We start from the raw sequence: 26,887 nt of genomic DNA on the forward strand, positions 1-26,887 counted from the left end.
TTAGAGCCCCTTGTTGAAGTAGACATAAGGCACGGGTTCTCCATACTTGGCCTTAATGGTGCTTTGGAGCTCTGGTTCCAGTGAGGAAACTGGCAATTTGCTGAAAAGAGAAAAAGGAGGTGACAGGCATGCACCTGGACAGGCAGCAAATGACCCTCAGAGAAAGTCAACCAATTGCCACCTCCAAGAAACCCTTCCTGATTTTTCCATCAGAATTACGAGTGGCCTTTGTACACTACAGTGTGTTGCCTTTACCTCCACTAGGCCAGACTTTACCTCCCTGGTGCTGGACATCCATCTTCCCGACACGACTACAAGCATGGTGCTTGGAGACGTCTAGCAGATGACTACCAAAACCAAACAAAGAGCCCGAAGGGAGACTACGAGCCTGCTCTGTATAAACTGAAGCTGCCTGGTATCCCAGTCCTCCCTTGTCCTAGTCTAACCCTTCCCTTCCCTTCCCATCATCCCTTCTCACCCCCTGCTCTCCTTCTGGGACATCCAGGCGAAATGGAGGGGCCTCCATCCACCCCCTGGCAAACATGAGCCAAAATAAGTACCTATCCTCTTGTTTCAAAGACCAGACCCAGCCAGGGCAGACATAGCTAAATTCCCAAGCAACAGGGACAGAAAGTCTGGTTGTTGCCCACCTGCTCTCCAAGGCAGCCCTTTTCCCACAGGGCGGGGGAAGCTCATCTCTCTGCTTCTTGGAGAGCTTAGGTTACTATCCACCCACAGCTATGAGCCGCCCAGAGTTCAGACTGGCGGGTCTTGTCCTCGGACACATGTGCCCTCCCAGCCCTCTCAGTCTCCGTGGACAGCAGGCTGGTCAGGGAGGACAGGGACAGAGTGTCCATTAAACAGAGTGAGGAATGAACAGCCAATACCATGTCTGTGGAAAAAGCCCACATGCCACTGGCACCATGAAGATGAGGCTGGAAGAAAGGAGAAACCAGAAGTTAGGGGGCATCTCCCCCCAGGCCCACCCACACCCTCCCCGAGGACCCCAAAGGAAAAGGGTGATCCCCATTCACCAGGCCTGCCTTCCAGCTGACTCCTAGGAGCCCTCCCTTCAGTCTCCTCTTGGTCTCCTGGTGCTGGGACACCCAATCTGGTCCAGAATAAAGTCACCCTCTGCACTCGCATCCCTCACCCCACAGACACTCTGCTGTTCCAGCAGATGAGCCTGATGGAAATACAGATGAGCCTGATGGAGTGTGAGCAGCAGCAGCCCTAAAGGCCACAAGCACCTGCTGAGGCTAGGGTGAGCCAGTGGGGGGACACCCCAAGGTTCTGCCACTGTGCACTGGACACCTAGCACAGTATCATGTGGGACAGTTTAAAAGGCAAAGCTGATTTCAGTAGGTCTGGGAGAAGGCTTGCAAGTCTTTATATTTCTAACAAGTTCTCTGATGACGACAGTCCAGGGTCTGTCTGATAGGCCTGGGAATGCAGGGGGCTGGAGTTCCTCTGCCAGCTTTGCCACTTACTAGCTGTGCAATCTTGAGCAAGTTCCCTCTGACCGGCCGAGGTCCCGACCAGGCTTCACAGGTGTTTGCCGCCTGAGTGTCAGGGACGCTACTTCTACCTTCGCCACACATGACCCTCTCTTCTGGGGATGATAACTTTCTGGGGGTGGGACTATCTCACCCCTTTTAGCTCTACTCTAAAACTGCTGCAAAAGTGAAATAAAATTAAATAAAACTGCCCCAGACCATGTCAGGGGAGCCATCCTGGGAGAGGAGGGCCCCCAAGCACACTGCTTCCCACGCAGACGTGTGCATAAAGCCACAAAGCCTGGCGTCCCCCTAACACATGAGGACAGAGCTCTGCAGGGGAACCCTGGTGGCCTGAGACGCTCGGGCACTTATAGGCCAGGGAAAGGACTACATGGGTGACGACATGACTGACATGGGTGACAAGAGAAGATACTTTAGAGCTGCGGCCACCACAGACCCCAAACCAAGAAGACCCAATACTCACAAGCATCCACACAGCACAACCTGCAATGGGCCATGCAGCACCTTGACTTTCTGCGCAAGAACAAACAAAACAGAGACACACACACGGGGTTTCGATACCTTGCACAAATCCCACGACCTCCCTGCAGCCAGCCAGCCAGAGTGCACATGGGGGAACTGATGACCTTGCCCTGAATGTTGGAGGCAGGGGGGCTTCCCTTGCCCTCTGCACACAGGGCCAAGAAATGGGCTCTGGTGTGGGAAGCAGGCAGCCTGCGGGGTCTGTTACGGGCCCTCCTGAAGAGGGGTGAAGGAAGGCAGCCAGAGGAATCTGGGGCGCATTCTGATGGGAGGTCTCTGGGAAGATGAAGAGAGCCCCACGCACCTTCATGAAACGCAGTTTCTCCAGCTGTTCCATAACGACAGGCAGCAAGACTAGAAGAGACCAGGGAGGAGCTGAGTGGACAGGGCTGGCCGGCTCTCCCCAAGACCCCTTGCCAAAGTCAGGCCAGGGACTGAGTGATTCTTCCTCCTGCCCCAAAAGCTCCAGAAAGTGCTTTTCATTGGGAAGAAGAATGGAGGATGATGCTGGCATGACCGCCTGCTCTGTGGCCCCCGAGTCCTGGCCAAAGGGCCTTTCTCAAACTTCGGAACCTGAAATCTATAATCAGAGGAGACACGCGCTACAGGCCCAGAGCACCTCCCCCGACCAAACACAACATTTTCTGACACTCATGCAAGTAAGTTCTAGACCCCGTGCTGTAACCTGCCCCACTGGAGGCAGAACCAGGACAGGCTACGGTTCCTACTGTCTCCCCAGCACCCACGCTGGGCCCAGCAATTGAAGCAGGGATGAGGGTTTGTCCAATGCAAAGCCCTGTCCACTCCCTCCCCAAACCTCTTATTAATGAATGTTCCAGGAACTGGGGCTGATTCTCCAAGGCTTTCAGCGCTCAGCAAACATGGCAGCAGAGGCTGGGGCCCCACCTCCCACCCAAGTGTGACTAAGATCGCCATCATGTATATTCCAGGGTGCCCCAGGATGGAAGGGTTTCCCCATCTTACTCATGCCAGGGGCTGCCATGGCGATCCGAGAAATAACCACTTGGGTGATGCCGACAACAGCTGCTCTCTGAGGACAGAAAAGAGTCAACTGTCAGAAATGACCTTATCCAGCACACAGGAGCTGCACCAGGGGGTTGTGGGGGGCCAGTGTCCCTGCCAGGTAAACTGCCAGGAGCTGAGTGACCTCTCTGACCCTTGCCCACTTAGACCAGAACTGATGGCTAAAGACCAGGAGAGGTATAGTCTGGGCAAAGAAATGTTGGGACACTGGGGTGAGGTGGGGTTGGGGCTTGGACCAGTAAGGGCAGGACAGGGTGTGCAGGAGAACTCCCCCTCCCACCCCGAGGGACGCTCTGCTCACCCGAGAGTGGCCGATCTCATTATGATTCTTGTCCTTCACGCAGATGCCCTGGATGAGCTCCCTAAATATAGACAGGTGAGGGGGCACTTAGGAAGAAGTGCCAGAAGCCTGCCATGATGATGTGGCACACCAGGGGCCAAAAGCAGGGCGCCCACCTCCTCCAAGCTGCCCTTTGACCTTCCCTCTGCACCCCAGAGTGGACGCTCCAAAGTGGTAGAGGGCAGTTCGAGGGAGCAGTTGAAAGAGCTGGGTCAAATCCTGAGGCTGAGGGTAAAGATTTGCTCTCAACACCTGCTAGACCCAGCTACTCTCATCTGCAAAACAGGGATCATCACGGCACCCACGTCCTAGAACCTGGCGAGGACACCACAGAGGAATGCCTGCAGGGAGCTCAGCCAGTGCCGGGCACTGACAAGCTGCTCCGGCTAGAATGCTCATGTCAGTTTTTGACAGCATTCAACCCCGGACCAGGTAGTGGCTGGAACGCATTCATTTGTTGGGAAGGAGCAAGTGGATGGGAACAAGGAACGAGGGAAAGAGCAGTGTATGTGCATGACTGCCCTGGGCGTGGGTTCCTTCTGCAGGGCCACCGTGATCAATTGCCACTCACACCACAGTCCCAAGAAATTGTAACTTGTAGAGGCTGGAGATGATGACGAAAGGGATGACAGCAATGGCTGGCTAACAGCTCACACTTACATAGCATGTGCTACACGTTCCAGGCACGGTTTGTTTGTTTTTTTTTTATGCATTTATGCATACAGAACTGGGGTGCAGGCCACGGTGGAGGGGCGGAGAGAGGATTCACCAGAGACAGAGCAGGGAGTAGAACAGGCAGGTTGATAAAGTACACTGCTGAGGGGAGCAGTGGAGGCTGGGGGAGGAGTCAGGAGAGGTCTGCCTCGCCATGTGGGTCACCGCTAGGGCTAGGGGCCAGGGATCAAACTCCCTGAAGCGGCTGTGGCTAGCTTGCAGTGCTGTGCTTTAACCTGTTAAGCCACTAGGGAGGGCCCCCAGGCCTGTTTTAAGTGCTCTGTGTATATCACATTATTAAATTTCACAACAGAAGAACAGTTACACTTTCTCTAGTTAAGAACAAGGACTGCTAGGCGTGTGGTGTCAGCTTCATTCCTGCTGAGCTTAGAGCTGGGTCCCTGCAAAACCTTTACCTAGTCCTCTGGCTTCTTTCAAAGATGCTGTTCTGTCTTTGGAAATCTCACTTTGCTACATTTCCCTCTGTGAACCCTCATCAGGGCTTTAGGAAAGGGCTATGTTCACCCCTTAAAGAGCTGCAGTTGAAAGCTCAAGATGTAATACAAAGCCCCAAGGTCCTCCTCTCTGCCTCATCCCACAGCATCCAAAAATGACTCCCAAGCACTCATCATGTAACCATGATTACATCTTAGTCACTGCCACTCCCAGGAGCTTTCCCTGTTGAAGCTGCCCATTCCCAGGGAACTTTCAAAAGTGCCCAGCTCAGCCCCAAGAAGCCACTCGCTGCCTCGGCTTCTTGCCCCTCCCCTCCTAACCTCATGATCTGTAAGGAGGAAATGGGATCTTGTACTCACTGCTGTCGCATCATGGGTATGTTGACACAATTAGCTGCTGCCACAGCAGCAAATGGCACCCAGCGGCCCACCAGGGGCGGAGCTCTCTGCCAGGGGAGGGAACAAAGGGCAAGTTCTGGCTCGTTGATGGTGGGAGGGGAAGGGGGTCACAGATACAAAACAAGACAACCGGCCTTGCTATTGCTACAAATCTAGACATCCAGTCTGGAAAGGCCCAGCTCCCTCAAAGGCCTGAGGAAAGACCGGCCGGCCGGGGTAGCCCTGCTGAAATGCAGTTCCCACTTCTTGTGGGGTCTGCAGACCCAACTCACCCAGGCAGGGAACACACGGGAAGGGAGTTTTCCATAGGACTCTGCTGCCCCCCAGTGGCCATAGTGTGTACAGCAGCCCCAAATCTTACCTTTGTCAGCATGTTCATCCCCACAGCAGTGGCCACAGCAGTGGTTGTGGCTGTGATGTAGGAAAGGGCCATCTGCCTGGTGAAGGAGAGAGATGCTTGGGAGTGGGAAGCCCTGGTGGCTGAAGGCAAGATCATGGTTTGAATGAGCTCTGTCCTCAGCCTCATCCTGCGACCCCTGCCCCTCGTGATGCTATCTTTAACTAAATTAAACATGCCAAGCTCTCTCCTGTCTTAGATCTTTTGCATCCTGCAGCCCCATAACCAGACAACTCTTTCCCAGTGAAATCCTTACCCTTCAGAATGCGAATGTACTGTTCAGCTCTACAAACAGGATTCCCTGACCAGTCCATCTCCACAGACCACGTCTCTGGCTTCTCACCCTATTGATTTCCTTAGATTATTGTGCTTGTTTTCTTAGAGGACCTTACATTCCACAAGATTAGAGACCACACCTGCCTCAGCCGAATGGATCCCCAGCAGCTAGAGCCAGGCCTGACACATAATACACACTCAAGAAATATTTGTTGACTTAATCAAAGGACACATTGGGAGTTGATCTAGAAAGAAGATACTCTCCAACTCAGCCTAACAAATACTGCCAAGCCCAGCAAAGGGAGGCGTGACCACCTGCCCAGTGCACGAAGGAAGGACAAACAGACTGAAGAGAACCGTCTGAAGGGCAGCCCCGGGACGCCAGGGCGCAGCCTTCTGCTCTAGACCCACGCACATTCCGGAGTTGAGCTCACCTACCTCTCCGATGTGGGGGAAGCAGCATTCCTGTTGGTGTAGTTGACCAAGGCATTGAAGGACTGGTTCACCCACTGCCAGAAGACCACCGCCCGCATGGTCCTGCCAGTGAAGGGGGCCCAGAAAGCAAGATGGAAGGGAGGGTTTGTGGCCACCCAGCCATGTCACCTGCTGCTCCCATACTCTGTGATGTAGCTGGACTCCTTCTGCCTGGAGTACCTGCCCCTCCACTGTATCAGGCAAAATCCTGCTCTGCTGAGAGACTGCCTCCTCCTGGGAACATTCCTGACCCTTTCTCTGCCATTCCTGAAACACAGGAATGTCACGCTCCTGCTCCCATAAGCCCAGTCTCCCCCAGCCTACCACTTAGAAATTGGACAGTAACTGTTTATTTCTTGTTCTCTTCAGAAACACTGGGCATTCCTTGACGGGAGGGAGCAACGGAAGTCTTTATTTACCCTGTACCTGGCCCAAGACCTGGCTCAATGTAGGAGGGGGAGAGGTACCCGGGGTGTGTGTGTGTGGGGGGGGGATTAGGAAGGGAGAGGGAGGAGTCATCTAGCCATAGCTACACAAGTTTATTCTCTCCTCCCAGGCCCTGAGAAAGAGTCCTCTTATTTTTCCTTTTTTACTTGGACACTCAATATGAAAATGCATTCACTGTTGAGTGGGTGCTTTATGAAGAGAGGGTTGGGAGAGTTTATTTAATGAGAGTTCTGGAGAAGATGGCCCTCAGTGCCAGCATCTCCTGGCTGTGTGAACCGAGATAAGTCACATAACCTCCAGGATTAAACAAGACAACACATATAAACAATCAAGCGCTGAGCCTGGCCTCTGAAAGGGGGCCCTAAAGATGGGTCTTGTGAGTCCCCCATGGCTTCCTGCCTCGTGGAGCCACACGCCAGCCCGCGCTCCCCAGCCCACCTGTAGAACTGGAGCATGAAGCCCGTGATGATCATGCCGCCTGGGACCTGGAAGGACATGCGCCCGATGACGTTCATCTTCTCCCCCGTGTCAGGGTGGAAGGCCGAGTCATACAGCTTTTTAGCATACAGCAGCTGCTCCACTTGGGTGCCTGGGGGCACAACTCCCATCCTGCCCCCAAGAATAGGTAGAATTACCTCCTGGTGCTCCAGCCAGTCACCGTGTGCCTCCTCCTTCCTGAGAAGTCTTCTCCTCCCCAGGTTGGTTCCCACCTGCTCCCAGCAACACTGGTTAGTGTTTCAGCCCCCTGCCCCAATCACTTACCTGCTCTTCTCGACCATAATCTTGGCCCAGTCCAGCTCCTGCTCTGGTACCAGGACAGTGCGGGGGTCCGTGATATTGAAGAAGTGCTTCACCCGCCCAAGGAAAGTGCCCTGGTCCCAACGGGGGGCATCGATGTTAAAGCCGGACAGGCCAGCCTCCATCTTCCTCACACACAAAAGTGGGGCCTTCAAAGACAGAAGGAAAAATGAGGATTTCCCCACTGCGAAAGCCTGCTCTGGAGGCCCTGGGCACCATCCTCTGGTGCAGATCAAGAGCATCAGCTGACTTGTTTGGGACAGTCCTGGTGACTGGCCACCAGACTGAGCCATCAGGCACCAACACGTGCAACCTGGTGGCCCAGCCCTGTGCTTGCTCGTGCAGTGGGGGAGGCTGGGGAAAGGAAAACTCAGTACCTGTCCCTGGGGAGTCAGAATGGGCAACCGGAGCCCACCCAGGAGATAACAAATAATATGCACAGCAAGTACAAGAGGTGAGAGCGGGCAGATGTGGGAGCACGGCCGTCAGCGCGGCTTCCAGACAGACGGGAGGTGAGGGAACAGACGTACCTGAAGGATGCATAAGGGAGGGGTCACGTTAAGGTAGAAATAATCACCCATAAAGGTGAACACAGCATAATTACTCATCATTTGAGTGTGTGTGTATGTGCGTGTGTGCGTGTACACAGAAGAGGAAGAGTGAGAGCTAAGGCCATACCCTGGAAAACCAATTATTTAAGAGGCGAGTAAAAAATAAAGAAAGCCAGGGCCTCCGTGTTGGCACAGGGATTGAGTCCCAGCACTATGAAGCTGTCCACAGCCACTGGAGCACCAGTTCCATCCCCGGCCAGGGAGCTGACCCACATGGCGCAGCAGACCTCCCCTGTCTCGCCTGCTGCTCCCCTCAGAAGTGTACTACAATGGAGCCACCTGTTCTGCTCCCCACTCTGTCTCTGTGAATCCTCTTCCCCTGCACTTCTGGCCTCTACCCCAGCTCTTGTATGCATAAATAAATTAATTAAATAAAGGAAGCCCCAAAAAATGCAAAAGAACAACCAGACAAGCAGGACAGGCAGTAGCCAGTAAGTGGGGTCAAGGGCAGTAGGGACATAACTTGGGAACTCTTAGCAGAGTGAGAGACTTCAACAAGCTGAAAAGCTGCGGCTTAGCTGTCTCCCTGCCAGAAGGAGCCTGCAGAGGAGAGGCCCACATGGAACACCACTGGAAACCTTGGAGAAGCCAGAAGCTAGACAACTGAGTCCACTGCCAGAACTCTGGCTCCCACCCACCACAGATGCACGAGAAAGTTCCCCAGGCTGGTTCAAAGACCAAAGGTGTTTTACCCAGCACCAGCTGAATCCAGGAGGCAAGGGGGAAAGAGGTCACTTGTACTGCTTCTATGTGAAGCAAACAGAGTCTGGCCAGCAGGATACATGCTACCTCAGCTTAAAGAGACCTCCAGGAGCGCCCCCACACACACGTACACGTGCGCACACCCACACATTCTCCTTCCAGGTCACCTCAATCCAACACTGGAAAGCCCTCTGCCTTTCCCAATGGAGGCACTTCTACCAAGAAGGGGTAATCATTTGCTAATTATGCAAGGATCTTTGCTTTCACTACTAAGTCAGAGAGGAACTTCCTACTCCCTCTCTTACACAAAATAAAGGACTAAAAGAAAATCTGACTTGTCTGTCTGGGACATTTTCCCCCACACTCATCGCCCCAAGAGGCACAGCCCTGTGACCCCTGTGGCCCTTCTGCTTCCTCTCCTATGGCATCCTTTGTCCTCTGCTTGTTGGCTTTTATATCTCACCTTTTTGTGACTTACAGTGATCCATGTCAACTAGGCTTCCCTGACATACTGTAAGCTTCATGCTGTAGCTTTTATATGCTTTTCAAAAATACTTACTGCCTGCCTGAAAAGCATTTCAACTTCTTGGGTCCTCTCAGTATCCCCTCCTTCAAGTCAATCTCAGAACATGCCTTAGGGACAGAAGTATAAGAGCAGGCTTCCTTGCACAAAGCTACAAACACCCCACCTAACCTGAGTTCTATCTGGTCTCCAAATTATCTTCCACAGTTATACCTTCCCTCTTCCCACACCTGCCACATGGGAATTTCCTGAAGTCACTCTCTTAAGCAAGGAGGTCTGGCTGCAGAACACACATGGCTCCTCTACTGGGAACAAGGAGTGAGATGGCTGACGGACACCCCTCTTTTCTCCTAGAATTAGAGTGTCATGGCTCCACCCTCACTGAGCCTGCCTCACAGAGCACCATGGCACACATGGCAGATACAAATATGGACAACAAGGGCCCTCCCTGGTGGCGCAGCGGGTAAAAGCATAGCACTGAGAAGCTTAAGCCACTCCCGCATGAGTTCGATTCCCGCCTGCCCCGGAGGTGACCACATGGCGTGGCAGACCTCTCCTGACCCGCCCGCTGCTCCCCTCAGCAGTGTACTTCACCAATCTGCCTGTTCTGCTCCCCTCTCTGTCTTTGGTGAATCCTCTCACCATCCTCCATGCCCCCTGTACACCTCTGGCATGCCCCCCAGTTTCTATATGAATAAATAAATAAATCTAAAAAAAAAACAAAAAACAAATATGGACAACAAATAGATCTGGTCATGCTCATCTAGCCAAACATCTGATGGTAGTTAGGGCCTGAGACATCAGGGTCACAGGCGTAAGGGCACCCAGGTAGGGCCTCATCCAGGACAGGCAGAAGCAAGGAACAAAAGAACAAAAGGAGACAACCTACTACAGCAACTAAAGGAGCTCACTCGCCCCAGACAGAAATTCTTTTCTCTGGCAAACAGTATCAGAGAGAACAGGCTTCCAAATTTCTGGGATATCCTCTGGCAAAAGAGGGGAAATACCCAAGATCCCCCTGTTTGCAGCCCAAATTGGGAGAAAAACAGAACAAAACATCACCACTGGTATTTGCATCAGAGGAAGCTCAAGGCAGCCAGATTCAGGGATAAAAACTACTGAGATGACAGGGCCTCCCTGGTGGCGCAAAGGGTTAACTTTCAGCACCACCAAGCTAGCACCAGCCTCTGGGGCGTGAGTTGGATCCCCAGCCAGAGAGCTACACGCTGCAAGTCTCTGGTGTAGTTGGAGAATGAGAATAATACTGAAAGAAGCAGCCCAGGCATCTGCCTCTGTGGCTCTAGTGACTTCAAGGCCATTGTGATGTTAAATATCAGAGAAATCTGCCCTTTTTTCCACAAAAGAACAGGTTAGAGGCAAGTCAATTACAGAGTACAGTCTCTGAATTCACCTTGAACCTCCCTTCCTCAGGACTCCAACTAGAGTTTTTCTACAGTGATTTCAAGCAAGTATGCAGATGTTTTAAAATACTTTGGCTGAATAAATAAATAACTAAGGACCACTCATAGCCCTTCATCCCAAAGCCCAAAAGTCCACGCACGAGAAACTACTGGCGACAGTTAAGCCCTAAATTGCACATGCTAGGTCTAAGCAATGTTCTGTGTACTTGGCATGTAACAGTTCATATAATCCTTACAAGAACTCAATGAGGTAGGTAAGAGATGAAGTCATCTGCAAACTTCCAGATGCATCACTTGCTCTTAAAAAGTTCCAAGTTTATGATGGCACACGGGTGATTTGGTGATGGGAAGCCCACGGGGATTACAACTGAGATGGAAAAAGGCACAAAATGACGTAAAAATAAACTATTAAAATTAAAATACATAATGTATATTATGTATTTTAATTTTAATAGCTTATATATTTTTTTCCGAGTTTACATGAAAAATATAAACCCCTCGGTTCTTCTAACCTGGACAATACGGCTGTGTATAAAAGCACTCCCTGAATAGTTGGACAGAAATGAATTCAAGTCCCAACTGACCCTTAACGGACATATAGGACTGAAATTAAATGGCATCTTGTATGCCAAGCATTTCACTTGCATCAGGGATTGCAAGGATGTAATTTCCATAAGGGCAGATTCTGTTGTCTGCTGTGTCTGCAGAGTCTAGAACAGGACCTGGAACACATGTGATAATTCTTCCTTGTCTTCAGCATGGCGAAGAGTTAGTTGGAAGGTAGCACCCAGAATCCATCTCGCTCTCTGCTGACTGTTAGCGCAGGCCAATCTTGGCCTCCTGGGAAGTGGAGGTGAACCTGAGCAAATTCCAACTAGCTCAAAAAACAAAAAACAAAACAAAAACGCCTTTCACTGCAACTGTCAGCTCACCTCGGGGACTATCAATCCCATGGGGGCTTTGCCCTCTGATAAGCAGTCAGCCCACTACTGGGACTCCTCCACCCCCGACTCAGGGTGTGGAGACGGGTGCACAACCCATGACGCCCTTGCCCCTCGGCCTAGCACCCGAAGGCCTGGGGCCTAGAAGGGAGAGTTTCCTGCGCTGAGCCAGACCACTCTTTGAGCCATATGGCTTCGACAACTGAAAGCCCAGCAGAAGTGCAGCCCATGCGGGCAGGCAGGGCGCAGTCCAAGTCCCCCCCGGGGACTCCAGTCGGGAGTGGCGGTAGACGTGGCGGTGGCCTCCTTCCAAGATCCCTTACCTGGTCCTGGGAGGAACGCACTGAGTCGCCGGCCACCAGATGCAGTCCGCGGTGCAAGCCCCGCCGGCTCCCTTCCGCGGCCTCGGCCCGGGGCCGCCTAGGCCCCGCCCCCACGCCCTCTCCCGACCAATCACTGGTCAGGCAGCTCCCGCCGGCCACGTGGGCGAGCTTTCACTCTCACACCCCCCCCCTCCCCCCCGCGCACGGCACCCGGTGGCGACGAGCCCCTGCGGCCGCCTGCACTCTAGCAGGCCGCCTGCGCAGTGGACCGGCACCGTGGGGCGCTTGCGCACTTAGGCTAAAGCGGGGCCGGACCCCGCCCCACATTGCTACCTAGCGCCTCCGCTGTGCGTGCGAGGGACGTCGGGGGCGGTGCCGCTGCTGTTGCCCCTGGTAACGGGGGGCGGCAGTAGGAGGAGGAGGAGGAGAAGGAGGAGGTGGAGGAGGAGGAGGAGGGACTCGGCGGGAGGATGGTGAGTGTGGGGGCCCGGGCCCCTCTGCAGCCGGCCGGTCACCCCCTCTCCAGTCCCCAGGCCCAGGGCGGGGCTCAGCGCTTAAAGCCAAGGAAGGATGGGACGGCTCTTTGCCTGCTGTCTGGGTCCTGGATTGGTTTGGGGGTGGGGGGAGCCCCGCGGGTGGACCCGGCTGGGAGACCTAGGCCTGGGAAGAAGGCGGGGCTTGCAGCGGGTCGGATGCCGTGGAAGGGGCTGAAAGGGTGTTTGATCGGCCCTTGCCAGAGCTGGGGCTGCATCCTTCCCTGGGGACCGGGATGAGGGCAGATTCAACGAGCTGCGGAGAGCAGCCTCTGCACGCTGGCTTAGAGTATCTCGGGGAATCGGCCTCTCGGCGCCGCGGGAAAGTGGGGTCTGACGGGGACCAGGCCAGAAGTAGGGAGAAGGGTTAGTGCTGCTGCCTCTGAGTTCTCGCTGGCGGTGCCCAGGGAGATCTGGTGCCTAGCGCTCTTCTTCCTTGAGGTGTACGGGCCTCCTGGGGGAAGGTTGTGAATCCCAGGACACAAAGAGGTGCCTCTCGGAAGGGATGCTGTCGCCGGGCGCGCTTCTCTACTCCCGAGACTATTTGTTTCTTGCGGGTTCTGCAAGGTCCGCAAGGTCTTAGAGATGGCCGATTTTTTGTTCAATACGCAGTCACTATGATAAGAGGCAAATCTACTGATCGACCCTTAGTTTTTCCTTAGGAGCCTGTTGCCACCTTCCTTTGCGTTTGACCACACCAAAACCAAAGGTCTCAATATCCGTTTAGGTCCCGTACTAAGAAGAATAGACTACTGAAACTGGACGGTCTTTAGTTTCAGGCAAGCCGTAATTAAAGATTTCCCAAATTGTAAATTTTAATGTGTGACAGATTTCACCCTTGATCCTGTTACTAGTGTGTTTCTGTGTAGTTAGAACAGAATGGATTCGTTTTAGAGCTAGTCAAAGTTATTTTGAATTGTTTAGAGCAGGTCGCTTGGCTTATCAACGGCAAAGAGCATTGGCGCTTACACTTCTTCCCCACTTCATCCCATTCAATCGCTTTAGGTTTTTTAAAAATGTGTATTTTTCTGTTGATTTATGAAGTAAGAAAAGTAAATGTCCACACGGGGGGAAAAAAGTTACGTGCCTCCCTTTGGTCAGATTATCCAGTGGGAAAGTTTTGATAGGAAAAAATCTCAATTAATTTGACATGATCAGATTGTTAAAGAAGTAAAATTATTTGATCTAAAGTTGCCAATCACATTTCACACTTGCTGCATTGCAGTTTTATTAACCTCAGGCTAAACAGATTTTTACATGTTTTCTTTTTATTAATCGTTTATACATGAGCTGTCCATTTAAAGGCTAAGTTTTTCTCAGCAAATAAGTACAAGCATAAATATTTACACAGAAAACAACTAGAAATGAAATTAAAAAGACATGCCAACATAACAGAGAATGAGATGTCATCCTAGATGAGAAACACATGAGAGCTGGCTAACTTTTCCTGGCTTGTTGATCAATGAGGTGAACTGTGTAATTTCGTGATTGTTTCATTTATAAGTACAGATCATAAAAATTAACCACTGCTCATGTTTCCAGGCTCACGCTGACTACAGATCGACAGTGTATATACAGTATTGTTGCGCACAAGTGTTTTACTGAGGCTCACGCAAAATCTTTTTTTTACCTAAAACAGATTAATAGGAAGTTTAATATATTCTGGGTTCTTTATCTGGTTTCCCAAATACATTTTTTTCTTTCTCCAAAAGTGTGAACTCTTCTTGGAACTGAAAATGGAACCTGAAATTAAAACGGTCAGTGGGGCAGTGGCCTTGCCTCTTCTCCCATGAGCACCTGTAGTAGCCGTGTTGGGGAGGAGTGAGTGCCAGGCTCTTTGTTTTTAAACGTTCAGCTATAACTAATACATCACTTTTTAATTTGGGATATTGCCGTAAAAATCAGTTATTGGTTTCTCTGAACATTGAAACTCATCTGTTTTATTGATTTCTTACAATACCAAGCCTTTGGAGAAATACAAGATGACAGTCATTTTAGCTTATAACTAATTACTGTTATTTAGTAGATGACACCTTCATTCAGGAATGACTTAGGGGATACTTTCTATGTAGATGGACCTAGGGATAGATATCAAGCATGCCCAACAATAAACGGTTGTTCCCTATAGTATTTATGTTTTCTGGTCAGAAAATGGTGAGATAAAAAAATTGTTTAAGATGTATTTATTTATGCATAGAAGAACTAGGGTACAGGCTAGAGGTGTGGGGAATGAGAGGATTCACCAGAGACAGAGTGGGGAGCAGAACAGGCTGATCCACTGAAATATACTGCTGAGGGGAGCAGCCAGGGGAGACAGGAGAGGTCTGCTGTGCCATGTGGGTCAGTCCCTGGTGGGGGTCAAAGTCATGCAACTCCAGCTGCAGTGGCTGTGGTTGGCTTCATAGTGCTACACTTTAACCCATTGCACCACCAGGGAGGGTCTGATCAGATAATGTTAAAAAATAAACACAACTAGTGTTTATTTTTGAGTGCCTGTATGTGCCACATTATACATACATTGCCTTATTTGATCTTCATAGCATCTTTCTTGAAATAGAAGTATTGTTCTCTAGAAAACAACGAAACTACCTGGAATAACACCTATAGGGAAGTTTGAGTTCAAGTCTGCGAAACTCTAAAGTCTGTAATGTTCTTTTCATTAGGTCTATGGGGAAATTGAAAGCCGCTCCATCTGAGGAGATGCCTATACATCGTTCCTTTATTTAGTAGAGTGATGAAAACAAAGTTGAAGGAGTTCCTGGAAATAATGTTTCAATGGGCAGCACAATTTTTTTGTTTAAGGAAATAAAAACAAGAGTCGGTTCCATTTGAGCTCATTCTAGGAAGTGTGTGTACTCAACAGTTAGCTTAATAATTTCAGTACTTAGGGCCCTCCCTGGTGGCACGGCAGGTTAAAACACAGCACTAAGAAGCTAAGGCCACTTCGGCATGAGTTCGATCCCTGCCCTGGAGCTGACCCACATGGCGCAGCAGACCTCTCCTGACTCGCCCGCTGCTCCCCTCAGCAGTGTACTTTGTTGATCTACCTGTTCTGCTCCCCACTCTGTCTCTGGTGAGTCCTCTCTGAGCCTGAGCCTCTGGCCTCTACCCCAGTTCTATATGCATAAAATTTTAGCTGTTCCTCATAACCACATGCACTTATCATATGTCCATATATGTAGCACGCATTCCTCTCTCCCTCCTCACTGTCTTTACATGACCCAGTTTGTATCATTTCAGGTCAGTGCACCGTGCCTCTGCCAGCAGTTGAATTTAAGCTGATTTTGAGGCAGATTAAAATGTTTTTAGATAATAATGTACCTATTCATGATTTGCCTGTAAGAAAAGTGTTTTATAACTGAGTAAATCCACTTCTATCCACCAGAGTGCAGATAATTTGTGTACATACATGCTGGTAATACACAAGATGCAATTAACTGACACTACTGTACCTAAAGTGGCCTTTCTTTAAAATGTCACTGGAGTACAGATCCTACATAGAGTGTTCTTGGGGCACATTATGGGTGTTTAATGATACATGGCTGTTTTGACTAGAAACATACTTTAAAAATGCATTTCCTTATATTTAAATCAGTCCCCAAATAACTGCTAATGATTTCCCTCCTTCATTTGACATTAAAATAAAATATGGATGTACAACATATGGATAGAAAGCATAGAATAAAACTAATTCTACTCTCATGTGTCCAGTCAGCTTATTTTGTACCTTACAGATAGAATCCTCTTCTCTATCAATATCCTGTTCTCTATTTAGCAAACCGTGATAATCCTGTGATCCCCTGTCTTCAGCAGTTGGGTTAATATGATGCTTTATTATATTTGCATTTGTCTTGCCTAGATAATACTTGATATGTCATTTATTATCTTGCTGAAGAAAACATTAGCCGAACTTTCCTTTCTCTGTAATTTCACTTAAAGGTGAAGCCTATAAACTTATAAAGCATATTAAGTTTCCCAATAAGGAGAACTGCTTATTAGAAATACAGAAGTAAAAAGATAAACTCAGCCTTTTGCAGCAGCATGGATGGAGCTGGAAGGGTTCAAGCTTAGTGAAATAAGCCAGGAAAGAAAAAGAAAAATACTGGATGGTTTCACTCATAGCAGAAGCATAAGAGACCAGTGGGGGGGGGGGGACAGGCGCGGGGAGACAAGCAATTGCAATAATGAAAAACAGTGAACAACCATAAACCAGAGATATTTTATGGGATGGAGAGGGGAATAGGTTAAAACTGGGGTGGTGGGAAGAGTACACAGGACTATGGTGAACACACATGGGTGAATTGGTGGTGGGAAGTCCATGGGGAGTACAACCAAGATGAAAAAATGCATAAAATGAAGAATGATGTAAAAAATAAAGAAAAGGAAAAAGATCAATGAACAACAACAACAAAAGTAAATACAGAGGTTTTTTTTTTTTGTACCATTATGTTAACGAAGTTTATCTTAAGTTAGAATGGTTTCTTTATATGTGCTTTACTTCTCTCCTTTTAAGATGAAAATAAATTATATTTTCCTCTTAATTATTCAATTTCAAATATTACTAGTGTGTAAAGTCAGCCTGCAGGAAGCAGTATTTCTTACTGATTTTTTTAAAAGAGGCACTTGAAAAGCCTAAAACATTCATTTTGAATCTTGAAAATATTTTATAGAAAATGTATCTTCTTTCATGATTTCTACACTAGTAAATAATGCATGGGAACTTTACTTGTACTGTCATTTAATGTACTGATGTGATAAATTCCAGTTGTTGGAATTTTATTGGGAGAGGTAATGAGGACATCTAATCAGGAACTCAGGATGAGTAGTACAGTGTGTTTTCCCTGTTCTTAGCCTTTTTATATCACTAGTCCCCTGAGGATTTTAGAATTCTAATTTTAACTGTTCTGAAAGTTGGTATTATAAATGAGTGGTTGCAATGTAGGTAATGGCAGCCACAGACTTAAAACATTTTGTTTTCAAAAGCAATGGCATCAAAATATTCAAGACCAGATAAGAAAACAACGAAGGGGGGCCTTCCCTGGTGGTGCAATGGGTTAGGATGCAGCACTGCAAGCGAGCCACAGCCGCTTCAGTGCGAGTTCCATCCCCAGTCAGGGTGGTGACCCACATGGTGCAGCAGACCTCTCCTGACATGCCCGCTGCTCCCCCCAGCAGTGTACTTCTTCGATCTGCCTGTTCTTCTCCCCACTCTCTCTCTGGTGAAGCCTCTCATAGCCCCTCCACCTCTGTCTTATATCCCAGTTCTGTATGAATAAATAAATCTTTTTTAAAAAAATTAAAAAAAAAAAAACAACGAAGGGAAAGAAAGAGACCATACTGTATATGTATCTAAAAGACCTGCCTCTCATTTGTTGCTTGAAATCTATTCAGTCTCCTTCCCCAAATCTTTTAGTACAGGATTAATCTTCCTATCTTAAATTAAACCTTTGGTTATATTGTCAAAAAAGCCAAGGCATAGAAAAAGTTAGTGTGATCCTTAGCAGGTCAGCGCAGCTACAGTGCTAGAGTTTGTGTGACTGAAGGAATTCTTCAGCAGTTAGGCATATTTGTGTGTCATTGCCCAAAGACACTATTGCTGAGGATTATTTTACAAAATTATTATTTGATCTTAGCCAACACATTGGTTTGAACTATTGCCTGATACAGTGTGGATATAAAATATATAGCCATTTTATATAATTCTAAGGTTCAGCTTGAAGGAATTTCTGCTTGAACCAAGAGAATAAATTATAACATGCCTTTTAAATCCTGGATTCTTTGATTTCTCACAGAAACAAGATGCCTCACAGAAACAAGATGGTCAGCTACAGGACAGAACAAATAACTATCTTATAACATTTTTTTGGTGTTCTTAGTTAAAAAACAACATGATTTATTTTTATCCATTTAAAAAATGAAAAGAGACGCAAATATTAGATTACCAGTCCAAAGTACCATAGTTCAATTTAGATATTTTTTCTTTTTTATATTTAAAGAGAAAGTTTATTAGACAGAAACAGGAGAGGAAAAGACACTTGCATAGGTGCAAGTGAGCACAAAGAGTTGCCCCAAAAGGGACAAGTGTGTAAGAGCGAGAGACCTGCATGGTTGCAGGCAGGCAGTCTTAGGAGGGCAGCCTCCACTGAGGGAGGTCAGTGCAGAGAAGCCCTGGCATGGTACAGGTCATGGGCAGGCAGGAGGCTGCTGCCCTGCACAGAGAGGGTGGAAAGAAGCACCTGCATAGGCACAGGTGGGCAAAGGAGCGGCTGTTAGATGTTTCTTCTTTTGTGAGTTTTACAATCCGTAACTTTTCTGTTGTTGTAAATCCGTAATTGTATCAGAGCCTTCATCCCCAAAACAGAAATAATATATATCTATCCTCTTTTTTTAAAGATTTGCTTTACGTTTTCATGCATGCAAGAACTGGGGTGTAGGCCAGAGGTGCAGGGAGTGAGAGGATTCACCAGAAACAGAATAGGGGGTTGAGAACAGACAGATCTACTGAAATACACTGCTGAGGGGAGTATCAGGCAAGATAAGAGAGGTCTGCTGTGTCATATTGTAGTCCCTGGTTGGGGACTGAACTCAGGCCACAGCAGAGATAATGTGACTTAATCCCTAGACCACCAGGGAGGCCCCCATATACCTATTTTGCAAGTTGGATAATGGTAGAAAATTCTCAATCATGAAGTATTAAACATGTATTGAAATAGATGGAAAGAGAGCCCAGATACATTTGGATAAGCTTTTTAAAGGGGGTTTTTGTTTTTGTTTTGTATATACTGAGCATTCTGTTTAATCCAACAACTGTTATCTAGTGTCTGTGTCATAAGTACCAGCCACTGAGGGAGACAGGCGGTATATAAATTCAACTGACAACATCCAGTGAGTGGTCTACTCCGAGAATAGATAAAGGGCTTTAAACACAGAAGTTGGGCACTAGTTCATGCATCTAAGGGATCTGGGTATATCTTAGTGACTACTAAACTGGAATAAAAGAAGGAGCTGGAATAAGCTATTCAGTTTACTAAGTTGCTGAATTTACTCAAGTATTTCTGCCAGAACTTAGGAGGAAACAAACTGAATAAACAACGTTAAACTGGGAAGTTTTACCATAAGCTCTCTACACCAAGAACTTTTTTCAAGGAGAAGACAACATTCTGATACCCAACAATATCAATAACCCCAAAAGTAATCTCTCTTCTTCATGGTTGTTCAAGGGCTTACTCTCAATTTTACGCAAATTGAAAAGTGCGCCAGACCAGGAGGTGAGAATCCTTCTCCTGGGCTTGGATAATGCCGGCAAGACCACTCTCCTGAAGCAGCTTGCATCTGAAGACATCAGCCACATCACGCCTACACAGGTGAGTACTGCCTTGGCCGCCAGTACTAGTGTGGCTGAGAAAGCCAATGATAGCAGTAGGAAAGACAAAATGGGAAGTTCAGTTTTAAGTACTGTATAGCATCTCCTCCTTCCTGCTACTGAGCTTTAGGCTGAAAAATTATTAAAATGATACATTTTATGCTATGTGTATTTTACAACAATTTTTTAAAATAAATAATAGCTACACAGAGAAAGAGAGTTCCTTCAGGCCTCAGTAGTTAGTTTTTAAAAACAGTGCTATCTTCTACAATTATGAAATTAATGCAGCAGAAAAGACAGAAAAAGTATAGAGAAGAAAAAATTAAAAGAGTACAAAATGAAAATTTTAATATTTTAATGTGTATTTTTCTGGCATAGTAAAATACATATATATATATCTCCATATTTCTTTAGTTTTTCAGCTTAACCTTATCAACCCTTCTCTTTCCTGGGGCTAAGCAAGCGGAACACAAGACATGAGGCAGTAAGAGTGCTCAGTTTGGAAGCTGGAAGACAAGGCCTGATTGGAAGACCTCTAATGGGTTTCCTTAGATCTTCTTCCCTTTAGGAAATCCTGAGACATCTTTTCCTTTGTCCAAGCCTTCGGGTTCCCTAATGAGGAACTGCCCTGTTGGTCTTAAGCCACCTTAAAGTGTGTAAGCATTAGAGATTTTAGTGAAACCAGGGTTACTTACCATTTTCTGTCACTGTGCTATGATAAGAGCTTGGTATCAACTTTGAAAGACAGTGCTGGTGTGTGTATTTCACCCCTATGAACCTTAACTGATTCACAACTCATTGCAGAATATTTCAAATGCAACCAAAATGAGTGATTTTACAGCTTCTGAACAAAGCTATAGCCTAAGAAGGTGCAAATTACAGTAGGCTAGCCTAGGAGGGCTGAAAACATGTATTAGTGTGTCAGGATTTCTGCCAGAGAAGAAGGGTTAGAGCTTTTTGGGTTTGGTTTTGTTTTTTTAGTCTTAGTTATTGACTAAGCAGCACTAATTGATAAGGACTTCCATTCTGCAAACTTGGAAATGAACCCAAAGTTCCAATTCTAACTTTCTGACTTTGATGTGTTGTAGGTAACTACTATCAAGGTTCTTTAAAAACAAACCTTTATTGTGTTTTGTTTTATATTTTGATTGTATCATTATAGTCATTTTAAAAAGTTAAATAAATCAATCGAAAAGTCAATTAAAAATCACCTATATAGCCAGTCAGACATAACCATGATTAACATTTAGGAATATGTCCATTCAGGCTGTTTTTCTATGCATATATCTGATGGGTATGTTTAGGATAATAAAAATGGCTTAGACAATCTACTATTTTATATCTTTGTTCCACTTAATATATCTTGAACACCTCTGTTATACATGTGAATACTTATAAAACAGGCATCTCTAAATTATTATTTCCTTAGACTAATTTCTCTAGCATTTTAGGGGCCTGGTAATTTATGGAATTTTAAGGAAGTTGACAGATATGGTCAGTTAGCAGGGTTGACTCATATTTGTTCCCTGCTCCTTCCAGAATGGATTTGCTGATACAGCCTTTGACACTGACCATTACAGTTAAATGTAGCACTTTTAAACACACAGGAGCCGTTTTCTCGCTGAGTGGAATGAAGCTGCTGTCACGGTCAGTGGCAGCCCTTTCCCTCTCGAGTGCTGGACTCCTGGTTTACTCAGGCATTGGTGTTTTCGAGGAGCCACAGCGGCACCCGCCCCAGCTCTCCTCAGGGGCCCATTTATCCTCAGCAGAGGCGAGGGGCCGTGCCCCTGGCGCTGTGCAGAGCCTCGCCTGGCACGGCGGCGGTGCTGGCCCAGAGCCGGTGAGGCGGCCGTCGGTGGAGGCAGCCCGCTACCGCCAGTTCGTCTGGATGAGTGTGACTTCTGGGGTAGCAAGCTGTTGACTGGATTTTTGACTGGATTTTTCAAATCCTCATTTCACTGTATCACTTTGGCAAGACTTTTTTTTTGATCCAAGACTTTTTTTTTGATCCTTCCTCATGAAGTGCCTTCGCTTCAACCCTCGAAGGCCTCGTTAATTCGTTTCTCTCCACACACACTCCAAGCCCTCAATTCTGCCCGCCCCGATTTGCTCACCCTCCACAAGCTCCCCTTGAGTGACTGTCCTGAAAAGTAATACTTTCCCTTCAAGTTCATCTGAAAGAACAGTTTCAAATGCCGATTCGTTTGCGTTCATGACCACCTGTAACTGACGGCAGGGTAGGAACATGCCTTTCCGGCTGACCGGCCAACCCAACCCCCCGGGCTGGGCCGACACTCAGAAAACCAGCCTCTCCATGGCGCCCCGTGTGCCACGCCTGCCTTTCCCTGACCCTGACTCATCTACCTAAGGATATTCTTTCATTTTGAGCTGCTCTTAAAGAATCCAGATCTGTTTCTCCTGCCTCATTTTAAACTTCACATTTGTTCTGTTCTTCTGAGCCTGCAGCTTCAGCTTCTCTATATCCTGCTCAACTTTACAGTCCTGAGGAGCTCTCAAGGGGTGTGGTCTGTGCTGATAATCAGAGCTGTTCTCACAGCGAGTTGTCCTGGGTGTGTGTGCGTGTGTGTCTGCGTGTCTGCGTGTGGGTGTACCATCACATAACTAACAGTGCCTGCATGATCTGAATGAGGTAAGTATGGATGAGTGCCCCTCTTTCTCCCGGCATTTTCAGTTTTAACTAGTGTCACCTCTGTCATCGCATCTCCCAAAAAATAACTAGCATAGCTGCTAAGTGTAACTTTGTTAGAAACTCTTCTCAAAGTTAGTAAAATTTGGTGGTTTTACTTTTGTGTATTTCAGGGTTTTAACATCAAAAGTGTACAGTCACAAGGTTTTAAACTGAATGTGTGGGACATTGGTGGACAAAGGAAAATCAGACCATACTGGAGGAATTATTTTGAAAATACTGATATTCTTGTAAGTATGCCTACAGGTACACTAATTCATAACCTCTTTTCTGCCGTCTGTTAGAACATTAGCACAAGTAATGTTCTTTTTTTTTTTTTTGGAGATTGATTTATTTACACATATAGAACTGGGGTACAGGCCAGAGGTACAGGGGCAGTGAGAACATTCACCAGAGACAGAGTGGGGAGCAGAACAGGCAGATGGATGACGCACACTGAGGAGGGGAGCAGCGGGCAGGTCAGGAGAGGTCTGCTGCGCCATGTGGGTCAGCTCGGGGGAGGGGACCGAACTGGTGCTGCAGTGGTTACAATAGCCTTAACCCATTGCACCACCAGGGAGGGCCCAGCACAAGTAATGTTCTTTCTCATTCAGTAACTCTGTTGTTACTTTTAGTCACCGTGAATTTAGGGCTCCCTGAGGGCTACAGATTGTGAAGGAGAAACGTCTCTATGACGTTTGTGTAGGATGTTTTTCTGTCGCTCAGTAACAGTGTTGTGCCCACACCCACCTTGGCAGATAAAGTATTTATTCATTTCTATAGTGATTTAAACACCAGAGGAGAAGTCAGAAGACCTTGCCACTGACTTGTCATCCCAGGGAAATCAGTAAATCAAGTATATCTGAAAGAGAGCAACAAAGATAGTGAAAGTCCTCAGCGAAGCTAAATGAAGAGTGGCTGAAGGACCTGGTGATGCTCTTCCTAGAAAAGAAGATGCTTGGAGCTGTCTTCATTGCTTTCAGGTCTGAAGTCCAGTTGGCCTTCTAGAGGGCTGGGCAGGGAGCAGTTCAGAGAGTACGAGGTGGTAGGGTTTAACTCAGAGTCAAGAACACATTTCCTATGGTTATGACTCCCAAGAAGTAGGAAAAGCTGTTTCTGGCAGAGCCTAAGATTTCTGCTCCCACCAGACGGTCACATTCTCGAGAACCACTGTTTTAGAAATCTTAGAGATTTCATTGTCCACGTGCAGGACTTCACCACTGTCTTAGTTTCTCAGTTCCCTTGGAGTTCAAACCAGTGCTTTTCTTCTCTAAGTCACTGCTTCGGTAGCCTCATCTTGTTTCAGGGTTTTAGTTATCACCTATATGCTCTCAGTCCCCACATCTAATCATCAGCCAACCCTGTCAATCAATCCCATCTTCAAAGTATTTCTAATATCTAGCTCTTTCCATTTCCAGTGCTACTGTGCATTGATAATGGCAGGATGCTCCCAACTGGTTTCCTTCTTCCTGCCTTGCCTCCCGGAAGTCCCTTCTCAACACATAGCTACAATGATACTGTTAAAACACAAGCTTCCCATCTCAAAATAAACACAGAACTCCTACAGTGACCTGTAACACCCCCTGCTTTCTGGTTCTCTTAGCTGCCTGACTCATCCACAGTCCCCTCCTGCCCCATAATCCCCTCTGCTTGGAGCCAGTCTCATGTCCCTTTTGCTGTTCCTGGAACACTGGCGTGGTCCCAGCTCACAGCTTTTGCCATTGCCATTTCCAATGCTAGAATTCTTAGAAATCTTCATGATTTATTCCCTCACTTCCCTCAAGTCACATGTCACCTTACCACTGAGACTTTCCCTGACCGCTATATTTAAAATTGTGAGTCCTGGGCCCTGGTGGTGGGGGGGTTAAAGTTTTAGCTCAATCAAGCTATTGCCAGCCACTTTGGCTTGAGTTAAATCCCCAACCAGGGAGTTGACCCACATGGCTTGGCAGACCTCTTCTGTTTTGCCTGTTGCTTCCCTCAGCAGTATATCAGTATTTCAGTCAGTCTGTCAACCTGCCTGTTCTGCTCCCCGCTCTGTCTCTTGTGAATCCTCTCACGCCCCTGCACCTCTGAACCCAGTTCTTTGGTGCATAAATGAGTAAAAATAAATCTTAAAAAAAAAAATTGACTCCTATCCCTACCTTTCTGTCATTGACTTTCTTCCTTTTATTTTTTCCCCTCCATCATACCTATCACTATTAGACATATTTTTATTACCTTTCTTGCTCTGTAAAGCAGCAGTTTTTTCCCTCCTTTTTCAACTTCTATATCCTCAGTGCTTAGAAAAGTGTCAAATAAATGAAACAGAAATTGAATAGATGGAATCTAACATTAGCTAGAATGTGAAGTTATCAAATGTCTACATTCCCTCGAATGCAGAAGCTCTGCAATACTGATTTTGGGATTCATCTAAGGGCTTGTTAACTGCTTCTATAAAATGAGTAGAACATCTACTTTATGGGGGTTTACAGGACATCAATTCATTTGCCACAATTCTTAATTGGAAAACACTGCTAAAATATCATCCAATTAGTAAAGGCATTTGAGGTGCTGAGATCGGTGTCACCCAGGCTCATTTTACTCCTGGCCCTTGTTGAAGTTATGTTCCAGTATGTTCCCAGTGCCAGGTTAAAAGCTTAAGTGAGGGCCTCCCTGGTGGCGCAAGAGGTTAAATCTCAGCATTAGGAAGCTATCCACAGTGCATTTCAATCTGCCTGTTCTGCTCCCCACTCTGTCTCTGGTGGGTCCTCTCACACCCCGTACCTCTGGCCTATACCCCAACTCTTGTATGCATAAATAAATAATCCTTAAAAAATAAAAGCTTAGGGCTCTCCCTACTGGTGCAGCGGGTTAAAGCACAGCACTAAGAAGCTAAAGCCACTTCAGCACGAGCTCAATCCCTGCCCCAGAAGTGACCCACATGGCGTGGCAGACCTCTCCTGGCCCGCCCGCTGCTCCCCTCAGCAGTGCACTTCGTCAATCTGCCTGTTCTGCTCCCCACTCTGTCTCTGGTGAATCCTCTCACTGCCCCTGAGCCTCTGGCCTGTACCCCAGCTCTGTGTGCATAAATAAATAAATCTTTAAAACATAATAAAAAATAAAAGCTTAAGTGGACAAGAATAAAAAGTTGAGATATAGCCACTCATCCAATTATTCCTCTGTTTAAACAGTTTTCTTCTAAAATGCATTATGTGCCTTCTAGGGAAACAGAAGAAAAATATCAGGGAGAAAGTAAAATTTTCCAAAGATAAACACCATCAAATAATGTGTCCATTTTTTGAAACATAACTTTTAATTTTAAGAAATTTCAAATTTATGAAAAGATCAAGAAAAGAGCTTCTCTCACATCATCTTTGGCGATGTTTCATCTCCCCTGCCTCCACTTTTCAAAATGTATCCTAGAGCAGATTCAAGTCATCACATTATTTCTCATTTTTTCCAAGTCTCAGATGTTTATTAAACAGTGTAAACATTAACCCCAACATGATTTCATGCATTTAGAGGGGAAATATTTCCTGTTTAAATGGAAAATTGTGTGGACTTCCGGAAGACCTTCACTGCAAGCAGCTTTAGAGTGACACACTACAGATAGAAGCCCAGACCATCTCTCTTCAGTTTTCTGTGACCCACAGTCACTGAGCAGTCACAGTCATCACTGCATAGGTCTTTGGACTAGCTTGTTCCAGGGTTCTGGGTGATTCTTTCTGTCCCAGCTGACTTCTGGATTGAACTGTGGCAGGCTCAACAGCACTGCCCCAGTACCTCCAGCTCCAATAAGTACAGGGAGCGGGTTGGCGCTGGGATGCTCGTGAACTGATTTAGGATCTGTTAGAGCAGATGCTCAGTCTATGCAAATACACTGAGTCCGTGGGTCAGGCAGGAGAGAGCCCATCGTTTATGTCACTCACAGATACTTGGGATGTAAGCTTAAAAGATCATTCTCTAACTTATGATTCTAGAAAACTAGAAAAACTGATTACTAAGTCTTCCAAACCCCAAACATTAACAAGGAAGTTCCTTGAACTCTTAAATGATTACAGCAAGTTTGCAGGATGTAAGGTTAATATACAAAATCCATGCTTTCCTGGATACCAGCAATGAACAACTGGAATTTAGAATGAAAAGCAAATTAGCATTAGCACCTCCAAAGAGAAATAATTAGGCATAAATCTAACAAAATACATGCAGAATCTGTATGAACAAAATGAGGAGACTAATAAGCCAAAGAAGACCTAGACAAATGGAGAGATACTCCATGTCCATTGATTAGAATTCAGTGTTGCTGTCAATTCTAGAAGGTGAGTGAAGCCTGTGCATATATAGAGGAGCAAAAACGCTAAAATACATAGACATGTAAATAAGGGGGTTTACAGGACATCAATTCATTTGCCACAA

At 47.0% G+C, this 26,887-nt stretch overlaps 2 protein-coding genes across 4 annotated transcripts in view; one reads left to right on the forward strand and one right to left on the reverse strand.

Annotated features, from left to right (window-relative positions):
* Positions 1-12,037, reverse strand: SFXN2 (sideroflexin 2). Of its 3 annotated transcripts, none has more exons than XM_004680479.2 (12): positions 11,908-12,037; positions 7,351-7,535; positions 7,027-7,197; positions 6,106-6,204; positions 5,356-5,431; positions 4,956-5,041; positions 3,388-3,448; positions 3,027-3,093; positions 2,347-2,396; positions 1,984-2,033; positions 888-935; positions 1-100 (listed from the first exon to the last, which is right to left on the reverse strand). In XM_004680479.2, the coding sequence occupies exons 2-12, from the start codon at positions 7,509-7,511 to the stop codon at positions 1-3; spliced, it is 969 nt and encodes a 322-aa protein (XP_004680536.1). In that variant the 5' UTR covers positions 7,512-7,535; positions 11,908-12,037. The 3 variants fall into 3 exon arrangements, 2 of the variants coding, with proteins under 2 accessions (XP_004680536.1, XP_012578857.1); XM_012723403.1 differs by lacking the exon at positions 11,908-12,037 and adding an exon at positions 7,764-7,913; XR_001145345.1 differs by lacking the exon at positions 11,908-12,037 and having other exon boundaries at positions 35-100; positions 651-935; positions 7,351-7,528.
* A 187-nt stretch (positions 12,038-12,224) lies between these two features.
* The window catches only part of ARL3 (ADP-ribosylation factor-like 3), a 32,383-nt gene continuing 17,720 nt past the window's right edge, over positions 12,225-26,887 (forward strand). Inside the window, exons 1-3 of the mRNA XM_004680480.2 lie at positions 12,225-12,380; positions 19,661-19,804; positions 22,624-22,740. Of these exons, the coding sequence (XP_004680537.1) occupies positions 12,378-12,380; positions 19,661-19,804; positions 22,624-22,740 (264 nt within the window). The 5' untranslated portion in view covers positions 12,225-12,377. The remainder of the gene's footprint in view (positions 12,381-19,660; positions 19,805-22,623; positions 22,741-26,887) is intronic.

The sequence above is a fragment of the Condylura cristata genome, unplaced genomic scaffold (assembly GCF_000260355.1).
Source record: "Condylura cristata isolate star-nosed mole 26May11 unplaced genomic scaffold, ConCri1.0 scaffold00011, whole genome shotgun sequence".
NCBI classification, from domain to species: Eukaryota; Metazoa; Chordata; class Mammalia; order Eulipotyphla; family Talpidae; genus Condylura; species Condylura cristata.